This window comes from Arvicola amphibius, chromosome 6 (assembly GCF_903992535.2).
Source record: "Arvicola amphibius chromosome 6, mArvAmp1.2, whole genome shotgun sequence".
Taxonomy (NCBI): Eukaryota; Metazoa; Chordata; class Mammalia; order Rodentia; family Cricetidae; genus Arvicola; species Arvicola amphibius.
In genome coordinates, this window is record NC_052052.2 from 38,870,770 (window position 1) to 38,884,302 (window position 13,533).

General features: G+C 45.0%; 1 protein-coding gene across 1 annotated transcript in view; it reads right to left on the bottom strand.

Moving 5' to 3' along the window:
• Positions 1-13,283, bottom strand: part of LOC119817818 (calreticulin-like) — a 32,485-nt gene extending 19,202 nt beyond the window's left edge. The window contains exon 1 of the mRNA XM_038335240.1: positions 13,178-13,283. Within this exon, the coding sequence (XP_038191168.1) occupies positions 13,178-13,283 (106 nt within the window). The remainder of the gene's footprint in view (positions 1-13,177) is intronic.
• Positions 13,284-13,533: the final 250 nt, after the last annotated feature.

Genomic DNA, 13,533 nt, shown 5'->3' on the forward strand with positions numbered 1-13,533 from the left:
TAACAGAGTCTCATGTAGTCCAGGCTCACTTTGAACTCCTGATCTTTATTATGTCTCTGCTTCCTAAGTACTGGGATTGCAAACTATAACACCACACTAAGTCACTCAGCTCGCTTGCTTGTTCTCTCTCTCTCTCTTTCTCTCTCTCTCTCTCTCTCTCTCTCTCTCTCTCTCTCTCTCTCTGTATATGTGTGTGTGTGCATGCAGGTGGTTACGTAAGTGCACACTGCACATGTATTTATTTATTGCCAGATGTCAACCTCAGGTGTTTTTACTGAGGTACTGTCCTCCTTGCTTTGAGACAGACTTTCTCACTGTAACCTGGGTTTTGCTGATTAGGCTAGACTGAGAAGCCATCAAGCCCCAGGCACCCTCTTGCCTCTGCCTCCTGGTGCTATGACACCAAGTCCATATCATCATGCCTGGCTTTTTATGTGGGCACTGAGGACTGAACTCATGTCATGTGAAGTATGGCAAGCACTTTACTAACTGAGCATTCTACTGTACCCTGACCCTTTGGTGGCACGGTTTCACTATGCAGTCCTGGCTGGTCTTAAACTCATAATGATCCTCCTGTCTCAGATTCTTGAGTTCTGGGATTATAGGAACACAACCAGTACTATACAGTGGGATATGGGATTACAAGCACATACTACCAGGACTATACAGTGGGAGTCTATTTCAAAATATGAGAGAGAGACAGATAGACAGAGACATCTCCAAAATACATTGCTATGGTATCATGCCTATTGTTGTTTGAATAACAACACTTTAAAAAGAGCAGGAATCCAGCAGCTAAGAGCACCTGCTGTTCTTGCAGAGGACCTGGGTTCAATTCCCAGCACCCACATGGCAGCTCACAACTGTCTGAAACTCCAGTTCCAGGGGATCCAATGTCTTCTTCTGACCTCCATGGATACCATATGCATGTGGTACAGAGACATACATGCAGGCAAAACACCCATACACATAAAATAAGTTAAAAAAGAAAGAAAGGAGTAGGCCTAAGATCAGTCTGATATCTTTCTTAAAAGCAAAAATACCATCTCCGTGTGAAGTGTCTTCTCTATACTAAGGAAAGTTCTTATTGTCAAGGACAGAAAGCTGAAGCTGAGGTGGTTTGTACACGCAGACCTTTGTTGCAGTAATCCTTAGCTTCTTGATCATCTCTATACCAATCTGCTTTTCGACTCCAGCCAAGCTCAAACTCGCCGCAATTTACAACTTACTACTACTTTTCTGGTTCAGTGCATGTGATTGCTTGTTCAGCTTCTTCGTTGATTTTCCATTTCTTTAGGAGGGCTCCTGTATTAATATACTTTAAAGGCTCATCTGCATTAACCTTTTAAAGATACTCACACACTTAGTGCATGTGCTGGTTAGTATGGCCAACTTGACACAAAGCAAAGCCACCTGGGAAGAGGGAACCTCAACTGAAGAATCTCCCATCAGACCTGTGGGCATGTCTGTGGGGCGTTTTCATAATTAATAATAGATACAGGAAGACCCAAGCCACTGTGGGCACTGCCTCCCCAAGCAGGTGATCTTGGGTTGTATAAGCAAGCCATCTGAGCAAGCCATGGAGAATGAATCTGTAAGCATTCTTCACGGTCTCTGCTTTGGATTCCTGCCTTGACTTCCTCCATGATTGTCAGTAACTTATAAGCCAATTAAATGCTTTCCTCCAGAAGCTGTTTTGGTCATAGTGGGGTTTTGGAGGGGAGGGAGGGCAATTCAAGGGTTTCTCTGTGTAGCCCTGGCTGTCCTGGAACTCACTCTGTAATCCAGGCTGACCTCAAACTCAGAGATCTACCTGCCACCCAAGTACTATTTAGTAAATATATATGCTTTTCCCGTTAATCTGTCTTATGTTGATTGAATCCTCAGGTTGAGGGGAAAAATTATAAAAACAACTAAAATTAAAAGTGAGCCAGGGATGTTGCTCAGTGGCAGGGTATTTGTTTAGCATGACCTTGGCTTCATCCTCAGTTCTACAAGGTGCCAAACAAACAGCAAATAAGATAAAAAATTCAGAAAGGGGAGAGATTAAAATTCTTCTTCCCCAACACTTCCTAAAGTCTTCCTGTCTTTCTCAATGTCTCAGTGTTTGACAGGTCTTGGTGGACAGTTTTATATACATATATATGTATATATGTATACTCACACACATATGTTAGGCCCTCATGTGGCATCTGAAAACTTCACCCCATCCTCATAGACAATGCTGCTTCATTGTTTCCATTTTGCACCTAGGGTGCTATCTAGTTTTATGCCAGTTGACACAATTAGAGTCATCTGAGAGGAGAGAACCTTACTTGAGAAATGCCTCCATAAGATTAGCTATAAGCAGACAAGCCTATAGGGCATTTTCTTAATTAGTCCCTGAAGTGGGAGGTCCCAGACCATGGTGGGTGGTGCCACCCCTGGCCTGGTGGTCTTGGGTTCTCAAAGAAAACTGGCTGGGCAAGCCATGAGGAGCAAGCCAGTAAGAAGCACCCACCTATAGCCTCTGCATCAGCTCCTGCCTCCAGATTCCTCCCCTGCTTGAGTTCTTGTCCTGACTTCCTTCATGATGACCAATGATGTGAACATGTCAGCCAAATAAGCCCTTTTCTCCGCAAGCTGGTTTGGTCATGGTGTTCTATCACAGCTACAGTAACCCTAACTAGGACAGCTAGTAAGTGTTGTACTTAAGAGCTGATCCCAAAGCTGTCTGATTTTAAAGCTGCCTTTCCTCTGGAAGAGATAAAGAAAAGAGTTATGTAAAAAAAAGTACACTATAATAATAACTACTAAAATAGATTTTAGAATGAATGGTATTTAAGAAATAAAAAATAGCTACTACTTAGCAGCCATATGTCAGGCATTGTGTTGAAAGCCGTGAACACGTTTTTTTCCCCTATGTTCTCAGAATAGCTCCGTGATGAATGTCCTAATTTTTTTCCCATTTAAGATGAAGAAAGAGAAACTCAGAATCTTGCTCAAGAGCCTAGTTTGTGAGTAAGAGAGCAAATCAGACTTGATCCAGATCTATGCAACATGGAGATCTGTGTGTGTAACCCCCAGACTCTATTAACTCCCCTTGAGGCCATGTATGTGAAAAGCCCTTTATAACCTAAAAAGTGTGCAACAGAGATAAGGCAATCATGACACTTTATAATTTGTGTAATTTGAGTAATGTCTATCTAATCACACGTGACACAAATTGAATTGGATCAAATAAGGAACTTCTCCTGGGGCTGGAAAAATGGCCAACAGTTGAGAGCACTTACTGCTCTTACAGAGGACCCATGTTTGTTTCCCAGCACCCACATGGCAGTTTACAACCTTTTATAACTCCAGTTCCAGAGAATCGATGCCTCTTCTGACCTCTGAGGGCTCTTTCACACATGTGGTGCACCATAAATACCTACATGACTCACATATACAAGTACTAAAATAAATATTTCTAAAATAATAGCTTCTCCTTAGGAAAATAATGTCATGTAACTAGTAAAGTCCCACGTTAATACGTAACGCTTTTCTTCTTAATCTTTAATATTTTTAAAATCAGAAAAGGCTCAGGCTAGAATGACTAACTGGTCATTTTCTCTTACTCCTACATATTGCAGATAGAGAAACTGAGGCCGAGAGACAAAAGTGACCTGTTTGTGGACACTTAGTTATCAGTTGCAGATCTGATACTAGAGCCACACCTTCTGCAAACATGTATTGAACATTCACTTTGAACCAGGCCCCTGGCACACAGACAGGAGTCTGACTAGACCCTTTCCAAGACCAGTGAACCTCTGGGGGTTCGTGAAGTCTGGTGGAAGAGACATTCCAGCAAGCAACTGAACAGTAAAAAGAAAAGTGAAGCACCAAGTGGCTAGTGTTTACAGAAGACAGCACAGGGTAACGGAATTCTGTAAATCGTAGGCTGCTCAGCACCAGAGAAAGCACAGCTGAAGAACTGAACTGGCGGAAAGGTGAGGTGTGGGTGTTCCAAACAGAAAGGAACACACGAAAGCTCGGAGAGGGAGAAGATGCAGGGGAGACAGGAGAACAGTGTTAGCCAAGGTGCTAACTCAGAAAACCAAAATACCAAAACAAAATAAAACTTCTTCAAAGAAAGTAAGTATACAATAATGTTCATCAAATAATAGATTGACTTAGGACCACAATGAATTAAAATAATAAACAACTAATTTTTTATGCTGGTGAAATGGCTCAATGGATAAAAAAAAAAGCCACCAATCCTGATGATCTGAGTTCATTTCTGGGATCCACAGAATGAAAGAGAGAATGAACTTCTGCAAGCTATTCTCTGACTACTACACACTTGCCATGCATACGCAGAACTCCCACACTAAACACACGAATGCAATATAAGACAATAATTACTATTCCCACTGAGTGAGAGCCTTGAGTAGTTCCTCCATTTATATTGGAGGTGTTGCTTCCAAACCAGCACTTTATCAATTAAGCATTCCCAGCCCTGGAAGTCATTTCCCATCCAGCATTTCCTAGGGAACAGATAGTCAAGTTTACTAAGAAAACGTGCAGGCCGCGTGGTGGCGCACGCGTTTAATCCCAGCACTCGGAGGCAGAGGCAGGCAGATCTCTGTGAATTTGAGACCAGCCTAGTCTGCAGAGCAAGTTCCAGGATCCTGGCCTTCACAAGGTTTGCACAGTATATGCACATACACTTACAACACATAGATAAAAAAATAATCTTAAAAAAATACTTTTTGTGGTTGCATAGCATTCTATCAGGGGGCACGATTTGCCTACTCAATTCTATAATTTTTTTTGCATTAAAATTGTAAAGTTTTTATTTATAAGTTCTGTTGAAATTAATATAGTTTTATTCTTAGGAATAGAATTTATTCTAAAAAATAATATAGTTTTATTCTTAGTCAAAAATAGTCTTCTTGGCTAGAAGAAAGAAAGGAAGAAAAAAGAAAGCAGAAAAGAAAGAAAGAATACAACTTATTTCTTCTAACTGATTTTTTTTAAAGCCTTGGAGAGAAATTTTTAGGTGAAATAATGAGGTGGGTTTTTTTTGTTGTTTATTAAACACTCTCCACCTCCTTTCTGAGACAGGGTACTCCAACCTCCACATCCATGCCAAGAACTTTGTTAGCTAGATAAAGGGTTCTATAGCTGAGGATGACCTTGAATTTCTGATCCTTCGGCCTCTACTTTCTAAGTTGGGTTTTATATGCATTGGTGTTTGACCTGCATATATGTCTGTGTGAAGGTGCCAGATCCCTTGGAACAGAAGTTGCAGACAGTTGTGAGCTGCCATGTGGGTGCTGAGGATTGAACCCAGGTCCTTTGGAAGAGCAGTCAGTGCTCTTAACAACTGAGCCATTTCTCCAGCCCCCTGCTTTTGTTTTTAAGTTACACTTAAAATGTTTATTTCTCCCTCTCTCTGCATGTGAGTGGGTGTGTGCGCACGCGTGCACATGCCAGCATGCCACTGTGTACATGTGGAGGATGGAGGGCAACTTGCAGGAGCTGGTTCTGTCCTTCCACCGTGTGGCTCCTGGGGCTCAAGCTCAGGTGGTCAGCCTTGGTGGCAAGCTCTTTACCTGCAGAGCCATTTGGTCCCTACTTTTTTTTTTTTTTTTTTTTTTTTTTGCTTCTTAAAATGCAACTTCTATTCTAGAGCATCTTTAGACTCTCAGAACTGCAGGGACATTCCAGAGAGTTGCTGTGTGCCTGGACACTTTCCCCACTGCCCACATTCCAGTGTTTAATCTGCCACAGCTAATGGGTTCCCGTTGATCCACAAGGAGCTAAGAGCTGTATTTATTGGGATTTCCTTAGTTTTTAACTGACATTTTTTTCCTGTTCTAGGGTGCCAGTCAGGAACCACACCACACTGAATCACTGTGCTTCAGCTGGCTCCTCTACTGACCATCTCTCAGATTTTGCCTGTTTGATGACTTTCACTGGGAGGCGCACGCAGACACTTGGTAGAATGTCCTTCAGGTAAGGTCTCCGATACTGCTCTTGAGAGTAGACAGGGGTTCTGGGTGCAGGGAAGGGAGATCAGAGGTCAAGTGCCATTGTTCTATAGTTGCTGTTGACTGATGGTGTGATACTGGGCAAGCTCACCCAGTCAGCTCTGCACTGCTCAGGACTCCTGGTGCGGATGTTCTACCTGGGGTTGTAATTCCAGGCTTCAGTATTTATTTTGTCGCTCCAAGGCTCCTTTGGCTTCTGGCTCTCTGGAAAGCTCCTGCCATTTTCTTTTTTCACTGTGTTCTTACTTTCTTGGAAGTATAAAAGGTTAAGGTAAGTCTTGCATGTTCCCTTCCCTGGCCCTAGAAGTAGCCATCTCTGTAAAGAGTGCTAGTTAGCGGCCTGCAAGTGGCAAATGGTATTAGAAAGCCACAGTGTGAACACTGGGAATCACTTCAAAAAGTGTTTCATTCTGGTGTGTGTGGGGGGGGATGGGTGTGGGGGGTGTGGTATGCTGGAGATTAATTCCAAGTCATTACACATGCCAGGCAAGTGCTCCGATCTTGAACTATATCCTCAACCTCAATTAATGATTTCTTTTTCCATGCTGGAGATTGAATACATGCAAACACTTATTGGAACTTAAAGAGAGAACACTTTGAGGCAAATTACTCAGATGATTGGGATCATAACTGGTAAATGACATAATAGTTCCAAATTTTCGGTGCATCCTATGCTTGCATCCTTTACTCTACTTCACTTTAAATAAAATAATCAGACCAGAAAGATCACACTGAACAAGAAGAGAGATGGGAGCAGCTTCATCTCTCTTTGGTGTGTGCTTATGTATGTATAATGTATGTAACCAGTTGCGTGTGGATGTGCATGCTTGTATGTGCACACTACCTTTTGAAACAGGGTCTCCCACTGAACATATGACTCATGAATTCAGCTAGGCAGACTGGCCAATGAGCTCCAGAGATGTGCCTGTCTCCTAACCATCCCTGCCTCTTGTGCTGAGGTTTACAGACACATGTTGCTGCATTCAGGTTTACATTATTTCTGGGGACCCAAACTCTGGTCCTCACGCATGCTTGCGCAACAAGCGCCTTATGAACTGAGCAGACTGTCCAGACCCTCTACCTTCGTCCTAGGTTTTGTGTTTCGTTTGTTTGCTTGTTTTGTCAACTTGACACAAGCTAGGTTATCTGGGAACCTCAACTGAGAAAATGCCTCCATAAGTGTGACCTGCAGGCAAGCCAATGGGGCATTTTTTTTAGGAATTGATGTGGGAGGGCCCAGCCCATGTGGGTGGTACCACCCCTGGCCTGGTGGTCCTGGGGTGTTTGAGAAAGCAAACTGAGCAAGCCAGGAGTAGCAAGTCAGCAGCGCCCCTCCACAACCTCTGCTACACTTCCTGCCTTGAGTCCCCACCCTGCCTTCCTTCCAGTGAGGGACTGGGATATTTAAGTGTAAGATGGAACTAACCCTTTCCTCCCCAAGTTGCTTTTGGTCATGGCGTTTTAGCGCAGCAATAGATATCTAACCAAGACAACTCTCTTTTTTAAACAAATTTCCTCATTTCTTTCCTGTACCGACTCATTTGTTTATGAGACAATATGTACTGTGCAATAAAAATAATCAAATCCCTTCCTTTGTGGAGTTTCTGTACTGATTGAAGATAAAGATGACAAAGTAACAGAATAATGTAAAGCTACGATGTGCAATATAACAGCAGGGAAAATATAAATTTTATGAAGAAAACTAAAAGTGCTAAGGTACTGCTTGACCAGCCTCTGTGCTGAGCTGACATTCTGGAGAGCAGGAGGCACATTCTAGGTGGGCCACAGCAGCAGAGCACCACAGAAGAGGAATCCGGACAGGAGCAGGACTTGCTATGGACCAGCGCACGTGGTTTCCAGGCTTTCTCTCCAAGATTCCGTTTTCACTGCAGCCATGAGGAAGTCAGGATGGCCAGCTCTGTCCTTGCAAACTTAGACAAGTGGGCCAGGGATGCGACTTTGTTTCAGAGAACTTGCTTAGCATATGCCAGACTCTGGGTTTGACCTCTCTCTCTCTCTCTCTCTCTCTCTCTCTCTCTCTCTCTCTCTCTCTCTCTCTCTCTCTCTCTCTCTCTCTCTCTCTCTCTCTCTCTCTCTCACACACACACACACACACACACATACTCAAATAGGTTTAAAAATAAAAGAAAAAATCAGTGAGGTTAATGAATTGTACAAGGTCACCCATCGAGCAAATGGCAGAATCAGAACGTGAAGTCGCATACATCCAAGGCCCCACTCTCGCCTCCCCATCTCTTCAGCCTCTAGAGGGATCCTCGCCATCCATTTGTACTTGAGCTCTGGAAAAGGCCAGCTGGACCAGGTCCCTTTGGTTTGGGCATCTGTCCAGGGCAATTCTTTCCCCCAGCTCAGCATGTCCCAGTGTCCCTGATTCACAGATGGTCTCAATTGCTTATCAGTCGGAGGCCTGAGCAGCAGGGTGTTCCTCAGCCCCGCTGGGCTGTCCCCAGTGTGTCTCTGCCAGCTGGGTACAAAGGCCCTTTGTGTCAGAATGTCTCTCCAGCCAAGTTTTCACAGACAAGTCTGAGAGCGAGCAGAATTAACATTCACACACACACACACACACACACACACACACACACACACACACCTTGTAAGTCCTGCACCATTCAGACACTCATTGGAATTCCAGCTTCTCTCCTCCAGCTTCTGTAATGTCACAATGGTGGCTGCTCTGGCCACTGGTTTTCGCTTTGTATCTGTTGGTGCTGTTGATTCTCCCATTTGCTCTGTCAACCTTCCAGCCTATGGTAATGTGACAGTCCCTGGGAAAGTCCTGGGTTTCCACATGCTCCTGTTGGCCCAGAGGTCATTGGTATTATTGTCTGCTGGCCACCAGACACTTGGCAGCTTTCAACAGCAACCACCAAATGCTTTATGAAGGAACAAGACCTGGGATTGACAAGAATCTCTGCCACTGGTGCATTGTGAAACTTTGGGAAAATGGCCTTACCTCACCAGGGCTCAATTTCCCCACCCATACATAGAAGGGTGCCTTCTGAGGCATCACAACTTCTAGGACTGTGATGCTCTGTGGCCTGGGATATCCTAAGGGAACAGCAGAAAGCAAGGACCTGGATATAGATCTGCCTTGGTTCCCTTAAAAGATTTTGACATAGCCTGCCCCTCCTCTATATCTCAGTTCACATGGGGAGAGGAAGAAGAGCATTTGGATTAGGTGATGTTTCTGGGCCCTTTTGCTTCTGACATTAAAGCATATAAAATTTACCTTAAGGTTGTCCGGCTAGAAGGCCTTCAACTTATTTGACTCATGGGGATGGAGGCAGTGGAGGAGAGTCAAAATAGTATTTAAAAAAAAAAGTGAGGGGGCTGGAGAGATGGCTCAGAGGTTAAGAGCATTGCCTGCTCTTCCAAAGGTCCTGAGTTCAATTCCCAGCAACCACATGGTGGCTCACAACCATCTGTAATGGGGTCTGGTGCCCTCTTCTGGCCTGCAGGCATACAGACAGACAGAATACTGTATACATAATAAATAAATAAATATTTTTTTTTAAAAAAGTGAGTATTGAAATCATATGGTCATGGATTCAAATTCCACATTTGCCACTTTCATAGCCAAGTGACCTCAGACGGTCTATTCTGCTTCTTTAGGTTTTGGGGAAATGAGCAGCTACTTTGCAGAGGTGAACTGAGGTTTGGACTACAGCATTGTGCCTAGCAAACACTATGCTCGGTTACTGTCACTTAAGGTATTAAATACAGTATATCTGTGGAAGGGGGGCAGGAATGTAGGAAATTCTGGGCCAAGGGGAAATGGAATGACAGAACATTATTTTGTTTAACTTTTTTTTCTTTCCTTTGGTGAATTTCTTTCTTTCAGGGTCTGATGTAGCCTAGACTACAGAGACTTGGTAAAGCTGGGCATGGTGCCAGACAATGTAACCCCTGCACTTGGGGGGTAGCGGCAGGTGATCAGGATCCTAGGTCAGCACTTGGGGGGGTCAGAGGCAGGTGGATCTCTGTGAGTTCAAGGTCAACTTGGTTTACATAGCAAGGGAAACGTAGAGACACTTTGCCAGAGAGAGAGAGAGAGAGAGAGAGAGAGAGAGAGAGAGAGAGAGAGAGAGAGAGAGAGAGGAGATTGTGGGGGAGTAGATGTAGTAGAGATGTTGGCCAGGTTATTTTAGTAGTGCGCATGACCATGGAACTGGATGGTGGGAGTTGGGGCAGTGATACTGGAGGTTGATCAGAGCATGTTCTGAGCCTATTCTTGCTCTTTAGTGGTGGTGATGCTTTTTGACACAGGATCTCACATAATCCAGTCTGACCTCAAACTTGCTTTATAGCTGAGACTGGCTTTGAACTTCAGATCCTTCTGCCTCTGCCTCCCAAGTGCTGCTGGAATTACAGGCAAAGTTCACCGTACTATTTATTCTAAATATATTTTGGAGATAGAACCTGTTAGACTTGCTGATAGACTAGAGGGAAAAAAAAAAGAAAATTAAAGAATTACAGATAACTTTCAGACTAAAAAAAAAAAAAAATCGAAACAACCCAGTGAGGGGATGGTCTGCTGAAAATGGAGAAGTGGAGCCCTGGAGGGACCTCAGCTGTGTTTTCTTCATAGTAAGTATGAATGAACTTCCGCGCATCTGGTTTTTCATCAGTCTCTTCTGAATCGGAATAGAACAAGTCAGTGCCTAAATCTTCTCAGTTCTGACTATGGAACAGTATTGGTCCCTATAAGCAGGGGGCAGGCTTCAGAATTGGGAGACCCCATGAGCCAGCCTCCTTCAACAGCAGAACCAGCCCCTCAGCATGCCTCTCTGACCTTTCTCCTTTGGGTGTAATTTCATTTTGTGTGGATTCTTATTAAGATAAGCATTTGACCTCTATTAGTTTTTGGCCCTCTGATGGGAAGATTATGCCAGCACTTTTTTAGGGTATTATTATTATTATTATTATTATTATTATTATTATTTTTGCATGTGTCAAAAACCCAGTCCTTTTGTTCTATAGTCCTATCCTGGGCACGTCCCTAGGCAGCTCAGACTTCGAAGCACAGAAGGGAATCAGAGAGGCACACAGCTGGGGAGTGTGAGTGGTTGACACAGGAGAAGCAAAAGTGTCAAGGGACCCAGAGCCTGTAGGCAAGGCGTCCTGGAGAAGGGGCCGCCGCCGGCAGCCACCTTCACTGTGCTGCAGAAGTGCCGCTTTACTTTGCTCACAATCTTGGCCTCATCTAATCATTTTGGGGCTGGAGGTTGGAAGCCAGTCCTCTCCTGACCCTGAGAAACATTTCAGAAACATTTTTCCATAAAACCCGTGGGTGTGTCCCTCCCACACCCACGGCTAGTGGAGCTCAGACCCAGGGGATGTACCTGCAGGCCCATGCATGTTCTCTTTGCCTCTGGCAGGAGGGATGAGGGTTTGAGTCCCAGCCAGACCAAGTGGTCAGACGCTGTGACCACACTGGGCTCCCTGGAAGGTCAGTCAGGAAAGGGGCCACCAACTTGTCCTTGGTGAACAGGTTCCCCACAGCAAGTCAGGGGTTGAGGGGCTTCTTGCCAACCACTGAACCCTTTTCCTGTCTTCTCCCCTGTATTCTGATAATCCCACCCTGGGACTACCTCTGCTTTCCACCAAAATTCCAACAGCCTCTCAGATGGCCTTCTATCTCTAGACTCAGATTTGGGCAGCCTCACAATCTGTTTTTCTTTGTCTTTTTAGGAATTTTGAGGCAGTGTCTTGCTTGTAGCCCAGACTGGTCTAAAACTCCATCAGATTGGCCTCCAACCCATGAATATCCTGGGACTTTAGTGCTGGGTTCAAATTATAGGTCTAAGAACCACCACACTTGCCTTTTAAATTAATTTTTATGTTTATAATCTAGATCTTGGTCTTTATCTAGGTCTTGCTAGTCTGTCTGACCTGGTACTTGCTATGCAGCCTAGTGCTGAGATTTGCGATGTGAGCCGCTCCTCCCAGCTTACAGTCCCTCTTCATATGTGCATCCCAGTGTTTCTCCAAGACACAGGTCAGACCATTTCTCCTTGCTTACCAAAGACCAGGCTTCACAGCATCCTGAGCTAGCCCTTCTCTCCTCCCCCACTTCTCTAGCCTCACGTATACTTACCAACTCCCCTAAGATGCCATTCTAGTTCCGTCAGTCTCGGTCCTGAGAAACTTATCCAGGCTTCAAAACACTGTTTGAATTTTGCCTTCTCCTTGAAGGCCCCACCCTGCTCCCTGACCATGTCTATTCAGCCTGTCCTCTGACCTATCTCTTCACATTGCTATCCTCGATGTGCTATTATCACAGATGAGGGGATAGAGCCTCAGAAAGCAGAAAGGGCTTGTCTTCATTTTCAAGATGGAATGTGAACTGAAACCCCCAAAGTCCTTATTCTTAGGCGAGTGCGTTATTCACTATACTCTCCCCCAATCACACACTCAAATACACACACAGGCACATGGAGCCTGAAAGAGTGTCACTGAACCTCTGAGTACGCGCGCACACGCGCGCGCACACACACACACAGTAACACACACTAACACTGGGATGCAGCTCAGTTGGTACAGTGCTTGCTAGCACATTCCAAGTTGTGGCTTAGCTCTTCAGCATTGTGGAGAAACTGGGCGTGGAGACAAAGGCCTGAAATCTCTGCACCAAGGAGGCAGGGTGTGGAAGATTAGAAGTACAGCTACATAGGGAGCTGGAGGCCAGCCTGACCGTATCAAAGTAACAAAGGAAACCTATGTCATAAGCAAGTAGCCCTGCCCCAGTCCCCTGATGTTCCCGAGACATCCCGGGGCCATGAGATCCTCGGAGCTCTAGTCTTTCATATGGCGTGAAAAGTCTTGCTATCCTCACCTGCAGTGGCACTTTTACACTGGGTTTTCTTGCTTCTGTTTTTCGGAAACAGCATTGAGCATACCTACTAAGTGCGGAACTTTGCACGTCTTACCTTCTTTAACTCTCAGAATAACCTTGCAAGATCTATTTTGTCCTCTTATGCTAGAGAAGGAATCCAAACACAGACCCAGGGACACAGCAGGGTCTGAACTGGATTTGAACTGCGGCTCTTCTAGTTCTGAGTGGTTTCCCAAGGGGAAAGTTAGCCTGGCTTCCTCTGGAGCCGGTGAGAAGGAACAGGGCGCTCTGGTCCAGGACAGCTTACCCCCATCTTCAAACTCCTCCCGAAAGTAGACTTGGCGGCGCTTCCCCTGAGCCCTCAAGGTGCAGGTGGTCAGCAGCAGCAGAGGCAGCAGCGACAGACTCTTCATCTTCACAATCCTACAGAGATGTCTCAGAGAGCTGTTTAACCCAGCCAAGTGCGTTGTATATCTCTTACCTTGACCCTGGGGCTCAGGCTGACATCACCTGCTCCAGCACCTGGCTGCCTCCCATTCGTGGCCTGGGTCCCGACAATGAAGGCTGCAGCCAATGGTTGGGGACCACGAACTGGGAGTGCTGGAGGATCTCTGACTATATGTCAAGGGAACTAAGGGGCAGGGTTCCCCAGAGTGTGGGGGT